Here is a 22,968-nt window from a genome sequence, read left to right as displayed (position 1 = left end):
CTGTTATAGCTATTATTCTGATATCTGAACTTGTCATCAGACAACGTGACCTCCATAGATGGCTATACTCTGTAATAATCTCTTAAGAAATTATAACATAAAACCAAACATTTTAGAAAAAAAAAAAAAAAAAAAAAAGGGATCGACCAACTTTGAATGTAGAAGTGGATTCGTTAACCATTGGTAAGTATGGGAAAATTGCTGTTTACTCCGGGAAAATTTTTTTTGGACAAAACGAAGTTATTATCCCTTTAACTGAAAATAAAGATTTTTATGTATTTTTCGTTTTACGCAACAAATAGGCCCCTATACTAGACGGTGCCAAGATTAAAAAAAAACCTGACTGGAGGAAACGTAGATCTATAGAAACAAAGAATATTACTGTCACTTTCTTCTTCTTTCACGCAGCCTAGTAACAGGCAGGGACAAACTGGAAAAGTTAAGACCGCAAATGACGTGATTGGGACAGATCTTACCCCTCACGACGGGGTTTTATTTAAAAACAACCTTAGTACTTCCATTTTGTATTCATATGATTAGTTTAGTCCACATTAATTCGATTAAATTCACTTTGTAGTCAAGTTAAAATAACTGATTTGTTTGGACTTCCATGTAGGCCTATATATCGAAAATAAATATAAGCTGATAAATAATTCTGACATTTTCTCTCCCTCTCTCCTCTCTTGTGAGCCTTTCTTTCGATGTACGCTAAATCGGAGCACACCTGTGCTATACTGTATGGGTACATTTGGAACAAAGAAAGACAAGATATGAAGTAACTCCGTGCACATATTTTTAAATATGCACTCAGCATAAAGGGGTTGAAGCAGGGGCCTGGTCAGGCAGGTTAGAAATGTTATATTAGCTATGAGCGCCTTATATGGCAGCCGAGCTGTATGCTCCCCAGGGAGGTGAGACCGCCTACGGAGTGCACCAGTGCAAAAATAACCAGGCTTCCTTGACTTAAATATTCATATATGTAATTGTATAACTTCAACCTTCGGGTTGCGATTTCTCCAATAAAGATTATTATTATTATTATTAAAAAGAAAAAAAAAGTTTTTAATTTTTTTTTATTATTTTGAAAAATGACAACAAAGAGTTGTGCAAGAAAAGAATTATTTTAATTTTCAGCCATGGGATTATTGTGCAATGTGAATCATAAATATAGTACAGGCATATGCATGAGTATTTTGTTCCATCATCAAGTGCTATTTATATTGTAGATATACGTGAGTAGGTTAACACAGGTAACAATAAACTTAACCCCTTTCAACCCCCTCCCACCCTGACAAAAAATTTAAATTTGCGTTTGGTTTGGTTTAGAAATGATTGAAAAATATTAGAGATTGAAGCTGTGATGAAGTCAATGTCCCAGGCCTCTTCCACCACTTGTGATGTCAACTTAAAAGCAGTGGTAACGGAAGATGCCCTTCTTCTTATTGCGCCCCTTCCTGCTTTTCTTGCAGCGTTCCTTGTCCTTTGCGGCCTGGGGCTGTGCTACCAACACCACGTCGGCTTTTGGCTTCAAGTGGCCAAGTTTTGGAGATGCGTCTTCCCCGGCGGTGTCCACGAGAACGGTGTTTGGCATCTCTTCAGTTAGGCATGCTTTGACAGAAGGCTGTAACCGACCACAATTCAATGATGTGTACATTCTGATTGTACAATTTACTGCTGGCCTACTTAGAGACCATGCTTCGAAATTTATTTACGCTTCTGACATGTTGGATTTTTAAGTCCAATTACTCCATAATTAAGAACATATTTAAATACGACACTGGAATTAATCCACTGTAATAGTTCAATATAAAATTTAATATCAAGAACACTTAATAATAATACATTTCATTTGTAAACGGGTTGCATTATTCATTTACAAACCTCCTCCTCCTTTTCTTCCTCCAGAATGACTGCCTCAGGGACAACGGTGCTGTCTTCTGCCACGCCTGCCTCAGCCTGAATGCTGGTGTCGTCAAGGATGGCGTTGGGCTTCTCGTCCAAGGAGAGGGCAATGTCCTCCAGTCTCTTGAGCATGGCCTCATCTCCTTCGTCACCATCTTTTGGAGATGTCTTGATTGCAACCTGTGTCTGAAAAAAAATACACTAGCTTAATGTATGATATTTGATTGTATGATCCATTGATGGTCTACACATAATAGACCGCGCATTATGCGTATTTAATTCTGTCCATAATTTAGCCATAGCCCAATGTTTTTTTTTTTATTTACATGGTGCTGTTTGGTTGAGTTTGAAGCAATGTCAATAATAAAGCCGACAATACTGCCTTTGACCAACAATAAAAATAGACGATATATATTATTTTTATGCGAAATGATAAATATCTATTTACAAACCTCTTTCTTCAGCAAGAACTCCAGATTGTCTGTCTTTGGTGGAACAATATGATCTTTATCTCCATACCCTTCTTCTATAACAATGAAATGAAAATGACTGAACTGGTAACAAAGTAAATTACAAAAACAAAGATGAAAAACTACGATCAATTATTCAACGATGTTTTATTTAGTTAGTTATTATTATTATTTTTGAGTGCTATTATTTCGAAAGAAAAAAACGAACGAAACTGATCCGAGAAATACGCAATGCTAGATGGGACATTACAGTTGGAAAGCTGATGGTTTTTAAACAAAAGAAACTTGATATTTGTAGGCCTACTGACCTTCCATTTGACTAAGTTTTTTCTTTATCTGGTCTATCTCCAGTTCCAGACGTTTCAGATGGGAATTCTCAGTCTGGAACTAGAATAAGAACCAAACATTTTTTAAAATTCATTAGGAAACAGATTTATCCGGTAAAAAAACAATCCATTTTAATTGATGGAGATAGTTGGCGACTACAGATATACGGTACACGTGTGCAAGTTGCCGAAATATCATAACATTTTAAATGCACAAAAATGAATGGCTGATGAATGGACCTAAATCAAACAAAAAAATGGAACCATTTATTGTAAAGGAATCTTTTACCTTTTCCTCGACTTGGACAGCTTTGGTATCGTTCTTGTCCCCTCCTGCAGGAGTATCCTCATCTAAAATGTTACATCATTTTTATAAGTTACTGACTAAGGAAAATACATGTAGGATATATAGTTGAAAAAAAATAAAGTATGATACACAAAATAATGCACTGTTTCTAAAGGTAAACATCAGCATAGAATAATCGATTATAAGAATATATATTAATCAAGACTTTAAAAAAGACCAATGCATGACAGTGACAGATCAACAATTCAGCACATAAACAACTGGATTTATTATTTTATTTTTAAATAAAAATAAAACACAAAACAGAATCCCACGTCACAAACTCATCTCCTTCTTTATTACTACGAACCTCCAGTTATCTTGATCACGATAGCCCCTACTTCTTCATATGGCTTGCTCAGTCCCGTCATCACATCATCAGGTGGCTAAATAATGAATTAAAATTCAAATCACACCATGCAAAACTATGCAAGCAATATAAAATAATTCTAATCGTAAAGAAAAGAAGATTTGGGGAGTAGACCAAAATACTGCTTGTGTTTTTCTAATATTATCATTAAAAAAGGACGCAGTACGCATAAGAAATAATTGGCGTATATCAAATGGAAATCTACAGTAAAGATTATATTATATAGGCTTATACATGTATTAAAGAACAGAGCGTCCTCTTATACCTTTGCCCCCAGAAGTCCATTGAGCCTGTCAATTTCATCATGCTGACGAGATATGGTCAACATCAGTCCAGTAACACGATTCACCATTGCTTCTTTCTCCCACTTCAGCAGCCTTTTATCCTCTTTCTCGAGTTGAAATTCCCTCTCTAATTGGGTCATTCTCCTTTCAAGAGTGGCCATCCTTTCAGTGTTAACCTGTCGTTCGCTGCCCAAGAAATCTGAGACAAGAAGATAAAAAAATCAATTTGCACAGCAGAAAAACAGAACGGCAAATTAAAAGCTTTCATAAAAAGAACAGCCACAAAATCGGTTCATCCTGGCCATAGAAAATCACCGTTTGGATTATATAAATCGCTATCTATACTTAGTATAGCTTACATTGATGTTTTCCATAATCTTACAACACTTTCCTCAAAAAATGTTCCCCTCATTTCAGTTCCATTACCGGTTTGTTATTAATCCATTAAATAAGATAATTAATGAGCGAAATAAAAACCTTTTTTTAATTACCTACCGATACGTTTCTCTAAATCTGCTATTTTTGAAGTGGTTTCTTCAGTATGTGTATCTGCAAAACTGATAGCCTCCTTGGTGTTCTGGAGAGCGCTTTTGTTCGTGTTCACTTTATTTAACACTTCGTCCATTTGGCATTTCAATACCATTAGGTGGTGATTAATCTTTGAACGTTCTAGTTCATTCGCAACCTCGATCGCTCTTTTCTTCCGAATTTTAAATAGACCTAAAATAAGAACGCAAAAACGTGATTTTTTTTCAAATCGTAACATTAGGACACAAATGGTAAATTGTGGCAGTTTAACATTGGATTTCAACTCCCCAGAATTAATTTGACTGTTTATCTAATATTATATTTATGATAATATGCACCCCCTACCCCATTATTGCTACCCCGAATCCGCCAGTTTTTGACATGTGATGTTAATGCCCGAATGTGTCGATTTCTTTTTGAGCCTACCTTGTCTTGGTTTATAAAAGAAAGACTGTATTCAACGACAAGAGAATTTTTTTCTCTCCAAATTCTCCGAAATAATTTAGTATACAGTATAGGCCTACACTGAATTAGTTATGCATTAGGGAAAGTAATGAATAATGGATTGGAGTATTTTCCTCTGATATATCGAGAGGATACGAAATCAAAACTATATAACATGGTATTTAGATATTCGTATGTGCACACCAGTTCGAATAATTTTCTATCTTTGTTGCCAGTCCCCGTTTGATACTTTTTCACCCGAAAAGTCCCAGTGGACAGCATTTGTCATACCCGACCCGTTAAGTTCTATATTTTGTGACTGAATTATCCACAGCAACGAGTATATATTGCATTTTGTAAAACGTCTTTAGCAATGTGGTGTACCCTGGAATTTAAGAGATTTGCCCAGTGAATAAGTAAGAAACCATTTTATGGTAGGCCTGCGATATTGAGATATATTATTGGCCTTCCTCGTTTATATTCAATACGAAAATTACTACGAAAATTAAGGTTTAGTGAAACAAATTGTATTTAAAACATAGATGGAAGATAAGGAGTAATAAATTTCACCATATTTCTTCATATATGTCAGTATCTTACACTGAAAATATATTGGTGAAAGAGAGCAAAAAAATTTACTCACCCATTGTCACGCATTCGGAAATTCTAAATTACCTTGGTAACGTGGTGATTATGCATATCAAGACAAACCACGTTCATTATGACGTCACGTTTTCTCGCGCGTCATCTTGGTCTTCATTGAAATCGCGGCTTCGATTACCACGTCAAAATTAAGAAGAGCGTTCTTTTTAATGTACGACTAATGGTTTTTTAGGTTATCATTGTTTTGTTATTTCTGCTGAAACGTTACAGTAATGTGGATGTCAGTTTTTACCCATGAAATTTTATATACGAATTTCATAACATTTCTCATTATCATTCTGTAAAAAATTTCTGTCTAAATGAGAGCTCTGTGTAAAGTTTGATAAAAGCACAATTGACGTGCATGGATGACATTGACATTTATCTTATAAACGGTAAATGTAAATATCTAAAAGTGAAATGGTGAAAACAAAAAACATCTGATAATTTTGAGGTCTTGAAACACCATTTCGGAAATAGCCCTCCGACGCAAAGACCAAGCGGGTAAGGGTTGGAGATATTGGGAAATTAAGTTTTTATTAATTGAAACACCGAACTTGTTCTACGGTACCTTGGGATATATGACATTTCATTTTTGGTCGCATTCCGAGAAATTGATTACCGTGACTTATCCCGAATATACCAGATATATGTCGCATGGTCTTAAAATTCCAGACCTATCTGTATTTTCTTAAAATTCATGAACTATTTGTATTTTCATGCAATAAAATTTTGGAAAATTGGCACATTGAGTTTCAGAGGTCACTGGAAACTCCATTCTCTAGAAGATTTAAAGGTAAATGAGGCTTTAGATTTGAAGAAATATGACATGATAATATGGAAAGTTCCCAACATTTTGTTTGCAATATACTGTGCTTAAAATGTTGAATAAAATTTTTGAAAAATGACTGGCTTCATGCCAGAAAGTACATCTTTATGGGTAGCTAAAATGATAAATCTTGAAAGAATAAATGTGCCGTTATAAAACGAGAACGGTGTCAATGCACGTTATTCATTTCGCACAGTTTTTAGCGTTTTTGTGAACCACGTGTATTTGGATACTGTATATAGACACATTTATCTTAAATTAACATTGAAATATAGCAAGCATCTTAAAACCTGTTAGATCGATCTAAGTATAGGAACCCAGGTTTAGTGGACGGAGATCGCTTGTAGTTCTGCAAGGAAAGGCCGGGTTTGGAGAAGGCACAAGGATCGCAAGAACATTTACACAAAGGCAGGAGTTCCTTATTTTAACGTGAGGGCAATAGAAATATACATTTTGGATAATTAAATGTTTATTGATCACTAAATGCAGATTCAGTTACATACACATGCTTTCTATTCAGCATAAATATGTACAAAAACTCTACACTTAACAACTTTACACACCTGAAAAGAAACTTAAAGCAATATAAATAAATCCAATGCACGTTTCCAAGTTTACATGCATATGGAAGTATAAGCATTTATTCTGCCAAAAGATGTTTTCATCACGGTGATGAGAAACCAACGCACACACTGGTACATGCCTGTTTCTTCTTAATGCACATCACTTTGTTAACGCGTCATTTTTCGTTCCTTTTTCGTTTTTTCTCTGTAAATTCACTGGTGATGCCAGTCATGCGTAATTTATTTATTGAGATGCATCAACATACAGTATCATCCGTTTAGCATATTTCTGCTTACATATTGCACATAATTTCATGACGCTCGTACAGTAGGCCTATGTCATTCCCCTGTGCCTTATATCATTCCCACAACAAACAGCTTTCCAATCATGGAAAATTCAATCTTTTCGAAACTTACACGTGACTACACGCGCACATACTTGACACCCTCTCCATCCTGGTTAAGCTCACAGTAGTCTGGCTCATCACGGTTCACAGATGCCACGTCAATGTTGCAGTACGCCTCGTTCGTATCCGGGGAGGAGGTTGTGCTTGCTGAGGCTTGAACAAAGCATTAAAAATACTTGAATTGATTTCCTATGCACCAAGGTAAGGTTTAAGTAGGAATACCACGCGTAAGCCGTACCCAAGCGTGGTCGTACTGATACATAGTACAAGACATCCAATAGGCCTACAAGTTGTGTACTACTTACTGCATGTACCACTGCACTTGCAAACTCAAACGGACAAAACAACAAGTTCGAATTTCTGTTCATGTTACACTTATCTATAGAATACACGGTAGAAGTATACATCGAGAAAGAAATCTTTACAAATTATTTCATACACCGATATAAAAAAAGATAGTTAAAGGAACAAAACTGAATATTTCCACATTAAACACCTCGCCTTCACCTACCAACGTTTGCCTGTATTTCAGACGAAGGAGCCTGTCGTCTATACTTGCAAACAGAGAACACCAAGAAAGTTTGAAATGCATGTGATTACAAAAACACATGCAATACATGCATTTCAAACTTTCAATTACATTGGTTTCGACGCCTGAAAATAATATACAATTAAAAATTCACTTGTGATTAAATGATCAGATTACAGTGATCTACAATAAGTATACATCCATATAAATGCTTGTCTTGTATACGAAAGATGACACTGGTTTCAATCCAATTATTTCTTTCATCAATATTGTCTTTTTGAATACGACCACAAGATTCTCTAATATTCAAATCATTTGAATGTGCAACCTGAGACAGAGAACGACAGCGATGACAATGGCCGCCGCCACCATTGCTCCGGCCACCAAAATCCCTGCAACTATTGCAGTCGAATCTATAAAAAAAACACATCGAGTAAAGATACAGTCATGTTAGAAGTTTTCATCATTCATGCAAGTAAGGGTTTACAATGACAGTTTATGTACAATACTTATAATGAAATGTACATAAGCACATAATAAGTCCACATTTACATTCCCCCATCTGTTTTTTTTTTACCGCTTAAAACAAAAGAAGAACCAAACAAGAACATACAACAGATGTTTAAGTAACACGAAGTAACCCATAAAACATATTATGTTTACGCGTCAGCGTGCACGCCATGGTCGACGCAAATTTTTGCAAACGCATAAATGTCAAGGAGGAGGTTGGTCGCTGAGACGTGACGCAAGGAAGGCAGAAAGTGGGCACAAATATTTCTGTGGTTACTGAATGGGTGCCCAATGGTCGGTCAGTGGTCGGCACCTCTTAGAAGCATTTTTCACTGTCAAACTTGGCCGTGCTATGGTATTTTTTAACGGAGGCTAGAAATCTGAGAGTAACAGCAACTGGTAAATTCACACCAGCCTTAAAACGTTATCTCCTAATAGTATTTTTTTCAATTCTCGAACCGACCTGTTAGAGAATTAATTAGAGAACGAATATTCAGTCGTAGTTCAAGATGCAGTTATAGTCGCAGTTTTTGCAGAGTTATTCTGTTGTAAACGGGTTAAAATTTTCTGTATTGTGTCAGCCAGTGGTGGCCCCTCCAGGTTTAGCCTATGGTTTCTTTAAGGACTGTCCATTCTTCATATAAGGGCAGCAATGACCATCTGGCTATAATCAGGGCAGGCAGACCTAGTATTGCCGTAGCTTGGAAAAGAAGTCGATTCCTAATCATTTGTTTAGCTAGTATGTTTTTAATTGGCGGACTGGGACAGGGGACCTACAAAATTATAATAGAGCAAAGACATATCCAAACACAGCAGTCGCCAAAGGTCACCCAAACATAGCTCATCAGTCTCAAAGGAGACAGAAGCATGGTTAGTTGGTCGCAACCGATCGACATTGGACGCCAATGACGGTACAGAGAAAGCAAAAAGGAGGCTAGACGATCGCCCAAACAACGTTCGGATGTCGTCTGTATTGTCTGTGATCGTGTTGGACGCCGTAGTTTGCATATAGCTTACGCACAGGCGAGGCAGACAAGTTGCTTAGGGACCATTCTCAGACCCTATCGTACTAACTGTGGATCGATCCATCTCCGAGGAGATTCTCGCTAAATTGTAATTAACTTAAGCGGATTAGATGTCTGTCACGCCTACTGAAGCTGCAAGGGGGTAATTAATTATCGATTAGCAGCTTCAGTAGGCGTGCCAGACATCTAAGATGCTTAAGCTGAAAGCAATTTACCGAGAAACCCGTTGGAGTTGGATCGATGCTGTTAGATCGATCTAGTTATGAGAACCCAGTCTTAGTGGACCCAAAGGTCGCTTGTTGTTCTGCGGGAAAAAGCGGGTTTGGAGACGGCACACGGATATCAAGAACATTTACACAAAAGCAAAAACTCTAATCTCACGAGTGATTATTTGCAAAAATAATAATAATAATAATAATAATAATAATAATAATAATAAAAATTAAACATAAAGAAAGGTAAAAAAAGCTGTCAAACTAAAGCTAATTTTGTTTCTAGATTTTATCAGTTTGGTGCAACTTATATATATACATTTGCCGAATGTACCAAGGTGGCAAACGTACTTGGAAGATAGAGATGAAATTACATGTGAGAAAATAGAGGAATGAGACTCGAATAGAAGGATAAATGAAAGATAGGAGAAAGATACCTGTATCATCGCGTGTTGTACCGGTATGCTGAGCAATGACGTCACTGTACTCTCCGTAACCAACCGCAGTCTGCGCACGAATCTATGAAGCGATGAGAAAGCTACTTTACTCATAAAAGACACGTTTGAAATAAAAATCCGTTTGTGACTTTGATATTGTAAAGGAAGCTCAGTTATGATTATAACAACATACATCGGTAATGACGTTTTACAATTTGAAAGATCCCTTCACAACACACTCTACATGTGCAAAATATTAAAACTAACTTACTTTAATGGTATACGATGTCTTTGTCAATAGATTTTGAATAGTTGTCCTTTTGATGCTGGGCCTTCTTGATGCCTGCTCACAGAGGTGGCCATAGGGACAGTATGATATCTCGTATTCGGTGATTTTGCCACCAGGGGGAGATGGCTCTCTCCACTCTAACTCTATTGAATTCTCGTCTACATTAGTAACAAATGGTGGTCTCATTTTGTTGGGGACTGAAACAGACATTTTAGGCACTGACAATAATAATAATAATAATAATAATAATAATGATTTCGGAAAATTGCGAATATTAAATTAAGAGATTTTACTTACAGTTTACACTGATGGGATTCTATACAAACCTATATGGGACAATTATACGATTACTACTCGGAATTAAAGACTGGACATTGTATTTATGAGAATTAAAAAGCTCATTGCTGTCTTAGTAAGGTGCCAATAAAACTTTCCGTGAGAATCTTACGTCCTTCAGCAGTAGTATGAAGCATCGTCATTGGTGGCCCTTCCAACAGTAAGTTGTTCACTACTGTTAGATAAATGGTGTATCGACTAAATGTTGCTAGATTGGTAATGTTAATCAGTTGTGTGTCATTCACTTGTGGGACTACGATGGCTCCCGAATCATTGAGTTCTCCTTCATAGCGTATATTCAATTTCGCAAACCCGTCGCATCTATGGATCGCTTGGGTCATTTCCTAATATACAGAATGGACTTTTTATACTAATGGTACAGATAATAAACAAGTTAGTGAATGGAGGATACATGACAATACTCCGTTACTCTTTGTGCCAGATAAAACTCGGAGAGACTAAATAATAATAAGCACACGATAAAAGGGCCATACCAAAAGATGTCCTGTTCATTTAAATGACTTTTGACAAAATAAGTGAATGACTGGGATTGAAATAATACATATTTAACCACACCAAACAAACAAACACACCGCTGTTCGTAGCTCTATGTAGGCGGATCTGTTCGTTGATTCAAGATAAGAAGAAATGGTCGGTTCAGGTGGTGCCACAGGTTCTGAAAAACCAAAAGGAATATAGGTATTGCAAGTTTTTTTAACAATTTCCCTTTTTTTTGCTTGGTAAAAAGATATGTTGCTCTTTCATTAAAATTCAATGTTAATGTAAAAGAAAATTTGATTACCCCCGCATGTTCTCACAGTAATTATTGGACTGGGCATGCCATTATGTCCTGTGCCATTTCTGACGGTGACATAGACATTGTATTCCGTGTAATCAGCTAGACTCTGCACTGTAGCTATATCGTTATCTGGCGACACTGTCACTTCCTTGATCGGTTCTCCTTCTCGCCTAAACGAAATTCCATAGCTTTGGATGGTGCCAATTCCTTGGTTTTTCTCGGGTGACCACTTTTCCCACCTGATGGTGACTGAATGTTTTGTCCTCGTAACTATTGTTGGGGCTGTAGCGATGTATGGGCTTGCTGTTGTAAATGGCAAAAAATTCATCATTAGATTTGACATGAATCAAGTACAGTTAGTTTCAAAGCCTTTGGAAAAAGCCTTGCAACATTGTCCTAAGAGCCACAATATATTAAGATTTCAAAACAGCGAGTTTGTTATATAGAGCAATCAATAACTAGACAGCAAAGCTGGCAAGTATACAGACACCATACAGAAAACAAGGCAGCAAAGCTGTCAAATGTTTAGACATAATGATTACGCAGAAAAAGTGCACCAAATAATGTTTTGGACAATTTTGATGCATTGTTACATAATGCTTTACAACAGCATAATCACTCTTACCCTCTCACATTATGTACTACAGATAACATGGACACTGAAAAACTAGCAAGTGATTCAGTTCCAAGGATATAAAAGCCGCTGAAAATGCTAATGTATGAAAAAGAAGATTAATTACCGTATATTTAAACCGATCTTCGAAAGCAACCTGCCTCTTTACCAAACAAAGCCACTCAGTAAATTTTAAAGTAAAACAAAAAATACGGCTTTGTAGTTATGGGACGAACGTCACCAAAGTTGTGCAAGAAAACAGAATAATTAACGTTAATGTAAACCGATCACGCCAGTTTTCGAAAGCAACCTGCCTCTTTACTAAAAAAAAAAAAAAAAAAAAAAAAAAAAAAAAAAAAAAAAAAAAAAAAAAAAAAAGCCACTCAGTAAATTTAAAGGAAAACAGAAATACGGTTTGGCAGTAATGGGGCGAATGTCATGTGTCGGACAGCGGCAGCGACGGCGACAGCGACGACGCGGACAGACAGACCAATCAGAATATATACAAACACTTACAGTGTCTGTATATATAAAGATTAAAATAGTATACGGACCATCAACAACATAGCACATCATAAGGTATTAAGTCAAATAGATAATTCACTCTGTAACTATTACACTACCTATTTCACAATCCCCTTGGTGTCGGCCGTACCATCCCACTGCACAACCAGAAACACAAGACCCCGTCGCAGAATGGCATTGTTCATTCTCATCCTTACAGTTACATCTGCTTCGACATTCAGGACCATATTTTTTATTAGCACACTCTGAAAAACATTGAACTAACCACTGAACACTCGCTGGAAACCCACAGAGAATTTTACGCATTTTTTACATTGTTGGTAAGCATTATTACTGTGGCGTTCCGTTTCAGTTCAACAAGAAACAAACTGCTAAACAAGACAGACGACAGATGCTTTCACACCTTAACCTCTTAACGAGATGTGAACAATTTTAAGTATTTACATGTGGTTTTTTTCTCATTTATTAGTTAAAAGACAAAATTGGTGTCTTATCGGTATTTTGATTTTATTAGTCAATCGATACGATATCATGGTGGTTCTACGCAGCATCGAAAAAAAAACTGATTTCACCCATTGTGGACGCGAAGCCTTGTTAAGTTATCATGGCACCTTCTTGCAATGGAAACTGGCTGCATAGGAGTAAAGCAAGCGGTCCGAAAATATAAAAAGACTTTTGCTCATTGTGACTCAAAGGAAACCACCTTTAAGCCCCATGACGACTTTTTGCGACCGATGGGCGAGAGTGGGCCAAACCATTCTCCGAGCGGTCGCAAGCCCGGCGTAAACGGGATTTAAGTTGCAATTGCTGGTTTGGTAGCCTATTAATGTTTAGATGACGAAAACAGAGTCAGGTGTGACAGGAATGGTAGTCCTAGGAATGCAGGTCCGGGGTCCCAAATGATGAGTAGGCCTACAGGTTTTCACCTGTAAAAGGTTTGTCGGAGTATTGGGGTAAATAAATGGGACGAATGCCACCTGTACACGGAGCATTAAGTTAATAAAATACAGGGGCGGATTTAGGCCGTCTTCTGGGTGTTCCGGAAGACGGTCAGATTTTCAAGTTTACATTGAAGGGTATCTAATTTTTTCTGTCGGAAGACGGTCAAAAATGGAAAATGGATAACCAAATATAATATGGAAGACTGTCAGGAAATATTTCTGGATCCGCCCCTGAAATAGACAAGTAACATTAGATCATATTTATTGCTTTACCTTTATATCTGTAGCCTTTAATTGTCACCTCACAAAGAACCAAAGGGCCTTTAGACAGACTGACAGTCACAGTTTCACCAACAAGCAGTCCTTGACACTTAAATTCTACACTAGCTCCATCAGGTACTGGGGGGCCACGCGCTGCACACAGGTTGTTTTCTGAACTCGTGCTGTCACCTATCCATATTTCTATATCGCGTAAATGTCGGCCAACTGAAACTTAAACACAGCATTATATCATGTCACAACAGGTAAGTGTAGAGTGTAGTAGAGGCAAGGAGTTTCAACAGTAACTCCTTGGTAGAGGTAAGTGTATAACTGTAGATCTCTATGCTTTTGACCACTCTCACGTACTACACTACCCAATGATTACTGTTTAATGTGAGTGAATTAATAAAGAAGGCTAAACGCCTGTCATAGCTTCACTCTACAACTTGTTGAGAAAGTTGAGAGATGTCTGTTACAACGTTGATAGAGATCTGTCACATAAATCAATCTGGTAAAAACACTGGCCTATGCTACAGTTCAAAGCGAACATATCTAGTCTTAGAAAAAAGGGAAAATTCCAGTAAGCCTACTCACCTCCGTGAACATTTTCGTCTCTGTTAAGAAGAGTCACACTATACACCACATATTGCTGACCTAGGTCTACTTGCCACCAGGGGTCTAGGGTGTCATTTGTGTGAGTGCAGGATTCTAAAAGATAATACGCTGTCGTTTTTCCGTCTATAGCTCGTCCTGGATCTCCTTCATTTATAACGTTAATTTGTTCTGCCCTTTTGCCAAATGCCACGTTATCTGAATTAGGCACAATAATGGAATGAAATCATCCTATCGCTTTCATGCATGTATTCGTGTGAGTGATAAAGGTCATCACACAAATCGCAATTTAACAAGAAATGAGTTCACATTATATACGTGTACGTTATTCTTTGTTCTGTGGCTTTCACATTGTCGGGAAAATGTTTCACTTTATAGTATGATTATAATTTGAAATTATATTATATTATATTATATTATATTATATTATATTATATTATATTATATTAGGCCTACTGGATAAACATACCGCAACATTGTAGACAAATTTTATGCAACGCTAAGCGTGTCAAATTAAAATGAGCGATGCTGTATAGGATTCACTGAGGTAGGCCTACGTACCAGTGGGACTACTTTCGGACCTACTTTTTTAAAAAGCGAGTTAAAAAGTGAGTTAACTTACAGGGGTACGTGTATCCTCTAACGATGACCTCACAGAGTCGCAGAGTTTGTTGCCCAGTTTTCAAGATCGTGACGTGGCGTGCCAGGATTGGTGGGCTTATGTTGTATCTTAACACTCCTCCAAAACACTGTGCATTTGTAGAAGAGATGCAATTAACATGGTTCGAAGTATCATTTTTGATGCACAGTTTCTCATTGTTCTGCGGACCTACAAATAAAATTCCTTAGGAATATCCCTATAAATGTATACAACAAAGAAAATGAACAAGCAGAAAGTATAGACGAGCAGTGTTGCTTAGTTAAAAACACATCTGAAATATGATAAATGAAACTGGTATTTGAAGTTAACTTGAATAACTTTTTAAAAGTATAAACCATTGATCCACAATTTAAACTGGCATTAGCAATTATTAAAAAGAATCAATCCCATTGTGCGAATGAAAAGGCTATTCTTCAACTTCATAAATGTTTTGCACATATACATTTGGAACAGTTTCAGAGAATCTTACTTATAAAAAGAACTTAAACGTAGAAAAGACTTACAAATTGCAGCAGGTTTTATCACTGTCACTTCACGGATAACACTGAGACCTTCAAGATCCACGGTCCAGTAAGTATTTGGTTGATGGTGCGTTCTTGTACAATTAGAGTCAGCCGTGCTGTTGTTTCCATCCACTGCTAGAGTGGCCGAGAACCACTCATCATCTGTATAAGAAAAGTTGGTGTTTGACTGACTGGCTGGCTTGCCATAAGCTAGGTTACCATGCTCTGAAATAAATGCGGAATAGGATGTATAATACTAAAAAGACAATAAAAACATATGTGTTGAAAATATCTAACCCAACATTATTAAAATAATTAGAATATAAAAAGATATTGGATCAATGGAAAAAGAGAAACAAAATCCAAATCTAAAGACATCTAACAGCGTTGTTAAAAAGCCAAAATAACAACTCTCACAAATGTTTGAATGGTGTCGCCGTTGAATAGCTGCAATAATGTCCAAAGAGCTGTGACTCACCATCATGACATCCTATTCCCCAGGGGTTGTCCACACAGTGTTCAGGACATGTTCCTAGAGTCTGTTGACATCTCTGGCCTTGTTTACAGAAACACCCAGTCACAGTGTCACACTGCCAGCCAAAGTGACCATCACCTTCCGTACAGCACATACACAGGTACACTGGTGATAGAAAGAATGTATTCAGAAATACGTAATTACAGTGTCACACCGCCATTCAAAGTATCCTACCATCCACATAGCACAGATACATGCAATTACTACCAGTAGTACATTGCAAATAATAAGAACACAGCAGCACTCCCCGGCCAAGTAAGTAAATATGAATAGCCATCACCTTTCAAACAGCACAGCCACATATGCAATGGAAATAAAATGACTAGACATACAAGCACCCAAAGAAACCCTCATCTACCAAATAGCCCCAACATACATGTTTGTAGATACAATACAATAAAAACATTTATCATTCAGTACCGTAGGGTGAGAAATATACTTAGGGGGAAGTTCTGGATTTTTTTTGCAATACTCTAGAAGTACTTAATTACCCCCCCCCCCACTAAAATAAAATAAAAAAAGATCACATATTTCAAAAAGTTGGAGGTGACTGTCCTGTTGTTGTTCTTCGTTTTATTCAAAACTATGTTAGGGGATAGAAATTGTCGGTCTAATAAGTGTAACTGATGTTACTTTTGGACTTTTTACCCAACAAAAAGAAAAAAAAACAAAGGTGACATGCTTGACGATAAGATCTTAATTAAAGTACCACTTAAAATGCATTGTAACTAAGTAATCTTTATATGTAAAATGTCCGTTTTACCTGTTGAAAATATCACCCAGACAACTAGGAAGTAGAAGTTCGTCAGTAGAGCAGCCATGTTGTCCTTTATTCTACCTGGTATTGACACATTTTTTGCTCGCTTGTTCCTTTGTGTTACACCTGAGATACTATATGGACAAAGGGACACTTCTTTCTTTGAGAAAATTGAAAAGATTGAACTAACAAGTAATCTAACCCGCTGTTAGATCAATAAAATAGCGTATTTTGACAGTGTGTTAGAGCTATTCTTTGTGAAATGTAAATGGGACACACTGTTTTACACTGGACAACGTCCTTTCTGCGTCCTGTAGTACGACCCCGTTTGAAAAAAAAAACAAAAAAAAAAAACTTAACGTGCCGATCGACAACTGGCCCATCATTGAGCATTTATTCTGCAACCAAAGCGATGCCTGTGCCTCATTTCTACGACCACAGCGAAGCCAGTTTTATGCTCGGACAAAGGACGCAGAAAGGACGCCGTTCAGTGTAAAGGATATTTCACACAAGTTGACAAACTCGATGACAATCATGTAGCACCAGAAAATGCTTTGGTCTAACAAAATGGGGACCATTGGTGTGATTTTTTTTTAGAAATCAAAGGGGGTGGTCAGGACCCCCCTGACCCCCCTAAGTCCGCCACTGGTTATCCATTCGTTCGTGAAGAAGTAAAGTAGTAGATGGAAATACGCTTTTTATATTTATCAGATGTTGACATAGATTGGAAGTAGTAATCTGTTTGAACACTCAAAGGAAAGATGAAGTAATAAATTAGTGCGTAGAAGAATATTGGTTCATTTCAACTGCCCCCCCCCTGGTTTGAAGAATGACCGCAGCAGAATGTTTCTTCTGCGGACTTTCGGACTCTTAAACTTTCGTCTGGTGGGACGAACAACAAAGCATTTAGATGGCATTTTGAGATGTTCCATGTAAGTATATGCGAAGTGAAACAGCTGTGCTCTTATTCATCAGCATATGACGACAAGTCCGCTTCGCCGTGCAGCTGATAGGGTCTATCTGACCCCATTCAGAATAGAGGACTAACTAGTCCTAGGATTAAATATGGCGAGCCACTACAAAGCTTGTCGTCTAATCCGCTAATAGACACTGAATAGATATCCCGTGGGGAAGTATTCAAGTGGGTCGGCCACATTCGACCCTCAGACTATTTAGTCCCCTATTTTGAATGTGGCCTATGATATTACTGGTCTAGACCTCCATTGGTTGACAAGTAAAGTAGATTGCAATGCATCATGCAGATACCACATGGGTACTTCAATGTAAATATGTGTTCTCTTAGCGGTTTTTACATGCAATATCCCAAAATACATCGCGCCATTGGTAACCAAATTGTTTGCTATTTTTATATAGAAACACAGAAAACGTGACAGACGTGTGCGTTCCCTAGCCGATGACTGATGTAACAGACGGTCTAGATAATGACTCTGAGATAAAATGACAACATTAAATGCTGCGGTTAACGGTGGTTGATGTTAAGACCAAACAGGTAAGGTAGGGTTGGACGCATTGGAGAAAGGTGAGCTTTTGTTAATTTGATAACAAATCATGCTGCAGGTTATTTTGGAATGTATGATGGGATTTATTTTTGTGTGGTTTTCGCGAAAATGTTTGAACACCCCTTATACTGGAAACATGTACTTCAAAGTCCAGAACATGTTTGACAGCAATAAGGCATGCGTGAATTTCGTGAACAATCTGTATATATTGCAAGAAGTTTAAAGTTTCAGAGGACGCTGGAAACTCATCTTTCTAGAGGATTTTTCGCCAATCACACATTAAATTTAAAAATAAAATTTGATTTATAGATTTAAAATATTTTGGTAATAATACACTGTGTTTAAAATATTGATTCAAAATTTTGAAAAATTAGCTGGCTTCATTCCAGGAAGCATATCTTTATGGGTAAGTAAATTGACAAGTCTTGAAAAATAAATCGGAATAAGTGAGGCGTTGGAAATTTGTAATTAAGTGAAAACGGTTTTAGTTATCTGTCACTTGAGCTCTTTTCCGTTTCTTTAAGTAACGAGTGTGTGTAATGTTACTGTAATACGCATTATTATCTAATATGAAAAATGAATAGTATCCTTTTTAAATAACTATTTCCTTTCTTCTCAAAGTCATATTAATAACTGTTGTTAGAAGAACCTACTCAGTAACATTATAAATTTGAGCTAAGAACACAGATGATGGGATTTTTTATTTATTTAATTGTATAAGAACATGGATCCACGCCTCCTGTTTATATGGACTGTAGCTGTGCTGGCTGGATCGCTCTGTGGACAAGAGGTGTTCAAGAATAACGGGATCGAAAGTGATAATTTCGCCAATAATTGGCGATGTCGACAGTGTGTATTGGAACAATCTCCCATCAAACACACTGGAAAGTTCAGTGGAAAAGTTACTAAAAGGTAGGCCTACGGAATGGCGTAAGAAACTTTTATTTGATTTGTCTTGGTAAAATTAAGTTATGTGACTTCAGTAACAATGCTCAGCAAAGACCTATCTTAGATGTATTCAATCCCCTAAAATGGAACAGCCCATCTAAGCTTCTTCATCGGAGGCAATGCTATATGATCAGCATCCTTGTAATTAAAATTACCCTTGTCAGGAATAGAAGTCTTATCTAAATTTACGGGATATTTAACATTTATACTTTTTTTAACAGTCCCCTCTGATAACAAGTTAACAAATTAAATAATATTGTAATCAGATTAACAAAGGAATAAACCGAATGAAAAGATATACTTATGCATTTTTTAATAAATAAAAATAAAAAGACATAAACCATAGTTGAAGACAAAATAGTGCTGTGTGACATGCATCATAGGCGGCACGACTACTCCGGGCCAACTCAGTCCATCAGTCTTACCAAGGGGGCTTTTTATGAGATAACATCCTATGTGAAGTTGTTGAACGACAAGCCGGGCGAGGTCCACACCAGGATATCAGCCACTCTCCACGTGAGGTATTCGGACGGTAGGTGGCGTGGGTGGTAGTGACATGATATGACATGATAGACGTGTTGTTGTGAACACGAAAAAGGGATTAGTAGTCTAGATGACTGGTGCAAAAATTACTCAAAAGGTGGAAGAAGCATGAAACTTGGCACAAATGTTCTTTGGACTATGCTGATCATTTTCAAGGACAGTGCCCAAAATTTCAAAGCGTTGCTTAGCAACCATTGCTTAGGAAGTGATTTACCTTAGTAACAAGCTAATTGGACCTTTCTTGTTCAGTTTAAATGATTTAAAAAGGCTTTTAATAATGTTTCAAACCATCAGAACTATCACTACACTATTTTAAGACATTAAAAACCCAAGTAAACCATTGCAACAGTTGCAAGGCAGCATATTACCCTAGCAACAAGTATTTAACATTATATATTTTATAATATATATTTAATAATATATACAGATATCTCTGTACCATTGTACATACCCTCCAGTTCCTTCCCATCTTTCTGTTCCCATTCTACATATACTAACATGTTTCTTAATTATTAAGATAGGTTCATAAATAGTGTATGCTTGCACAAACCCAAATACAAATATCTCCGGAGATCTATCAATGACCACACCTAAATTATCTTTAGCGGGGCAAATGATACACATCCAAATATTTTTTACATGTGGACAATCCCGAAAAACGTACAGAATATTTTCCCTAGCAGTATTGCAAAATTCTCAAATTCATAAAATAAGCATAAGTATTGAATATTCTATGATTTATTCTGAATTGGAGCAATTTCATTTTCTTGTGATCCGTTTCTTAAATGTTAGTTTCCAATTATCAGTACTCAAGTTTTTTTTAAATATGTCTGCCGTTCACCTACACCTTTATCTCGTGATATTATATGGCTTTGGAGGATTTTTGCGAAAAAATATCTGGATGGTCTGGTAACTTGTTTAATTGAGTCCATTATTTCTTGGAATGCTATGAGTAATTTCCTTCCATGGAAAGAGATAGCCATTAATATGGTAAGCTCTTTAGGATGCTGAATTAGCCCAGAAAGTTAGTGTTAAGGTTGATTTTTTGTTGAGTTCCTCTAGACAGAGGGGATTTCAAATGTCATTTATAATATCATTGATGTAAAAAAACAAAAACAAAACATTTTTACACCTTCTTTAATGGAAAAATAGTTTTTTAATTTCTTTCAATTTTTGAGTTTTGACATAATGGTTGTGATAAGATTTCATCTGGGGTTAAATTGAAATTTTCCTGAATTTCACTCAAAGAACCAAAAATCTTTGCCAAAAGGGATAAGAAGTTGCTTTTAGTATTTTTAATCCACCTTTTGTAACTATCGATTCCTGACATTTCGCCGAAAAAAAACGCTCTCCACTTACTCTTATTTTCTTCATAAAGAAGTCTTTTAAGCCATGTAAAGTTTAGGGCCTTGGTAAAATTTTTATTTGCGTTACCTTTTACCGTCCATTTTTGTATTCAGACGCCATCCTTAAGCTTGCTCATTTTATTTTGTATCTTTTTCTATTCCGAGTTAAATATGATATGCATATTTTTAAGTATTGAGGGAGGGGGGGGGTTGGTAGGAGAGTTTACACATGCACTACGTAAGATGAGAAATACTAAAGGTTTAACCACTGTTGACTTTCCTATCATTGAAAGGTTTCTCAGAGACCAGATTTCCAAGATATTTGTCATTTTGTTCCATATTTTCTAAAAAGTTTTTTCACATTGAATTTTGTCAATTTCTATTCACATTTCCCAGAAGCTATTGACCTGCCCAGAGTTGCTCCAGTGTGCATGTAGGTGCAGATGTAGAGGCTGACAATGTGCAAGGGCAAAATGCACTGTATATTGCACATACAAGGGAGAATTTAACGTCTTAACTATTGCAAAGTTTTATAAAGAGTTGTAAGGTGATAAAAGCATGGAAATTGCTGGTTACTAACTTTGAACATGCTGCCTTAAGTATCTGCACTGGCACAATTGTTTCAACTTACTGGATTAAAAGTATGAACATCTTGCTCAAAAGTGTAGTTCTTAGCTAGTATTATAGATCTGCCTTACTTAATAGACTAACGCAACTTTAAATGCTTGTTGCTAAGGTAATATGCTGCCTAGCAATCGTGGCTAAGGTTAATTTGGGTTTTAATTGCCTTAAAATAGTCTAGTGATAGTTCTGATGCCCTGAAACATAATCATTAGCATTTCTAAACCATTTAAAATGGACAATTAGCATGTTACTAAGGAAATTCACTTCCATAGCAACGGTTGCTAAGCAACGCTTTGAAATTTTGGGCACTGCCTTGAAAATGATCAGCATAGACCAAAGAACATTTGTGCCAAGTTTCATGCTTTTTCCACATTTTGAGCAATTTGGCTAAAATATAGCACCAGTCATCCAGACTATAGAGGATAAAAATGATAATTAATGTGATTTGTAATTATCTGTTTTAGAGTGAAATAAAAAACGTCGCTATGTCAGTTTCCAACACTTAAGAATAAGAATTCGCAATTATATGTCTGTTTGAGACAAAATATTTAAGGACGTTTAATTTAGAGGAGCGGTGCTTTATTTCATTTAGGCACGCAAGAATGGAAGAAAGTGGCCGTAGGTTCTTATATGAGGTCCACAGATGACTGGAAAGAAGTTGGAGGGTCTTTTAGAGCACCTGAAAAAGGTATGTTTACAAAAGGACCCGTACCACTAAGACTTGTTTACTAGTACTACCTGTTTTAGCGAAAATGAAAAGAGGGAAAGTCGAAGCAGGATGGCAGTTTATAATATTATTATGGAAAACTAAATAAAATGTCTTGATATGAAATGGTGTCATATTTTCAGATTTTAAACTGGCTGAAATTACATTTTCGGATCCGGATCCGTCAGTGTCTTTTCTCCTTGACAGCGCATCTCTGCAGCGGATCCCAGAACTGACTGGCAACTGGAAAATCAATGCACTTCAAAGAATTGAACAAATCCGGAAGGCAGATTTATCTATCGAGTACAAATGAAGTTTGATTTTTTGCTTTCATTTTCATACGGAGTGTTAATTACCAGAAGACCATCGACAAGCGTAACTATCAACTTTATAAATAATAAAATGTTAACTTTGAAAACGTGAATCTTTTATAAGAATATCTTTTTTATGTATTTCACTGAAAGACCCACTGCACAATTTATAAATCTATTTTTTTTCTTTGTGTAGTTTATCTGTGGGGGATGAGTATGGCCTGAATGACATAGAAGTGGATGTAAGTTCGTTGTTCAGATATTAATTATGATTAAAATAAAACATTGCAGTTTAGATTTCTTACACCAGTTGC

At 36.6% G+C, this 22,968-nt stretch overlaps 2 protein-coding genes across 6 annotated transcripts; one reads left to right on the top strand and one right to left on the bottom strand.

Moving 5' to 3' along the window:
• Positions 1 to 1,299: 1,299 nt before the first annotated feature.
• Positions 1,300 to 17,210, bottom strand: LOC106165740 (uncharacterized). 4 transcript variants are annotated; one of them, XR_015331749.1, is made up of 17 exons: positions 16,663 to 17,210; positions 15,843 to 16,004; positions 15,365 to 15,589; positions 14,823 to 15,029; positions 14,183 to 14,398; positions 13,601 to 13,813; positions 12,485 to 12,631; positions 11,252 to 11,551; positions 11,043 to 11,125; positions 10,562 to 10,793; positions 10,096 to 10,310; positions 9,825 to 9,906; positions 7,969 to 8,053; positions 7,623 to 7,666; positions 7,122 to 7,264; positions 4,194 to 4,418; positions 3,758 to 3,897 (listed from the first exon to the last, which is right to left on the bottom strand). XR_015331749.1 is itself a non-coding variant. In XM_086999422.1 (15 exons), the coding sequence occupies exons 1-15, from the start codon at positions 16,718 to 16,720 to the stop codon at positions 7,128 to 7,130; spliced, it is 2,412 nt and encodes an 803-aa protein (XP_086855548.1). In that variant the 5' UTR covers positions 16,721 to 17,208; the 3' UTR covers positions 5,850 to 7,127. The 4 variants fall into 4 exon arrangements, 2 of the variants coding, with proteins under 2 accessions (XP_086855549.1, XP_086855548.1); XR_015331748.1 differs by having other exon boundaries at positions 13,601 to 13,819; positions 16,663 to 17,209; XM_086999422.1 differs by lacking the exons at positions 3,758 to 3,897; positions 4,194 to 4,418 and having other exon boundaries at positions 5,850 to 7,264; positions 13,601 to 13,819; positions 16,663 to 17,208.
• LOC106165741 (uncharacterized) lies at positions 13,812 to 22,935 on the top strand. Of its 2 annotated transcripts, XM_086999426.1 has the most exons (7): positions 13,812 to 13,851; positions 18,031 to 18,166; positions 18,898 to 19,088; positions 19,508 to 19,656; positions 22,230 to 22,325; positions 22,487 to 22,646; positions 22,851 to 22,935. In XM_086999426.1, the coding sequence occupies exons 2-7, from the start codon at positions 18,128 to 18,130 to the stop codon at positions 22,918 to 22,920; spliced, it is 705 nt and encodes a 234-aa protein (XP_086855552.1). In that variant the 5' UTR covers positions 13,812 to 13,851; positions 18,031 to 18,127; the 3' UTR covers positions 22,921 to 22,935. The 2 variants fall into 2 exon arrangements, with proteins under 2 accessions (XP_086855552.1, XP_086855553.1); XM_086999427.1 differs by lacking the exon at positions 13,812 to 13,851 and having other exon boundaries at positions 18,094 to 18,196.
• Positions 22,936 to 22,968: the final 33 nt, after the last annotated feature.

This window comes from Lingula anatina, chromosome 1 (genome assembly GCF_051362555.1).
Source record: "Lingula anatina isolate TDL-2025a chromosome 1, LinAna3.0, whole genome shotgun sequence".
Lineage (NCBI taxonomy): Eukaryota > Metazoa > Brachiopoda > Lingulata > Lingulida > Lingulidae > Lingula > Lingula anatina.
This window is presented reverse-complemented; position numbering and strand designations above follow the sequence as displayed.

Coding starts and splice junctions, on each gene's coding strand:
- LOC106165740 (XM_086999422.1), bottom strand. CDS start 16,720: ATGGCTGCTCTACTGACGAACTTCTACTTCCTAGTTGTCTGGGTGATA. Junction 11,126..11,251: donor TACTGTGAGAACATGCGGGG/GTAATCAAATTT, acceptor TTGGTTTTTCAG/AACCTGTGGCACCACCTGAA. Junction 9,907..10,095: donor AGACATCGTATACCATTAAA/GTAAGTTAGTTT, acceptor ATCGCTTCATAG/ATTCGTGCGCAGACTGCGGT.
- LOC106165741 (XM_086999426.1), top strand. CDS start 18,128: ATGCTGCGGTTAACGGTGGTTGATGTTAAGACCAAACAG. Junction 19,089..19,507: donor AGTGGAAAAGTTACTAAAAG/GTAGGCCTACGG, acceptor CATGCATCATAG/GCGGCACGACTACTCCGGGC. Junction 22,326..22,486: donor TTTTAGAGCACCTGAAAAAG/GTATGTTTACAA, acceptor TCATATTTTCAG/ATTTTAAACTGGCTGAAATT.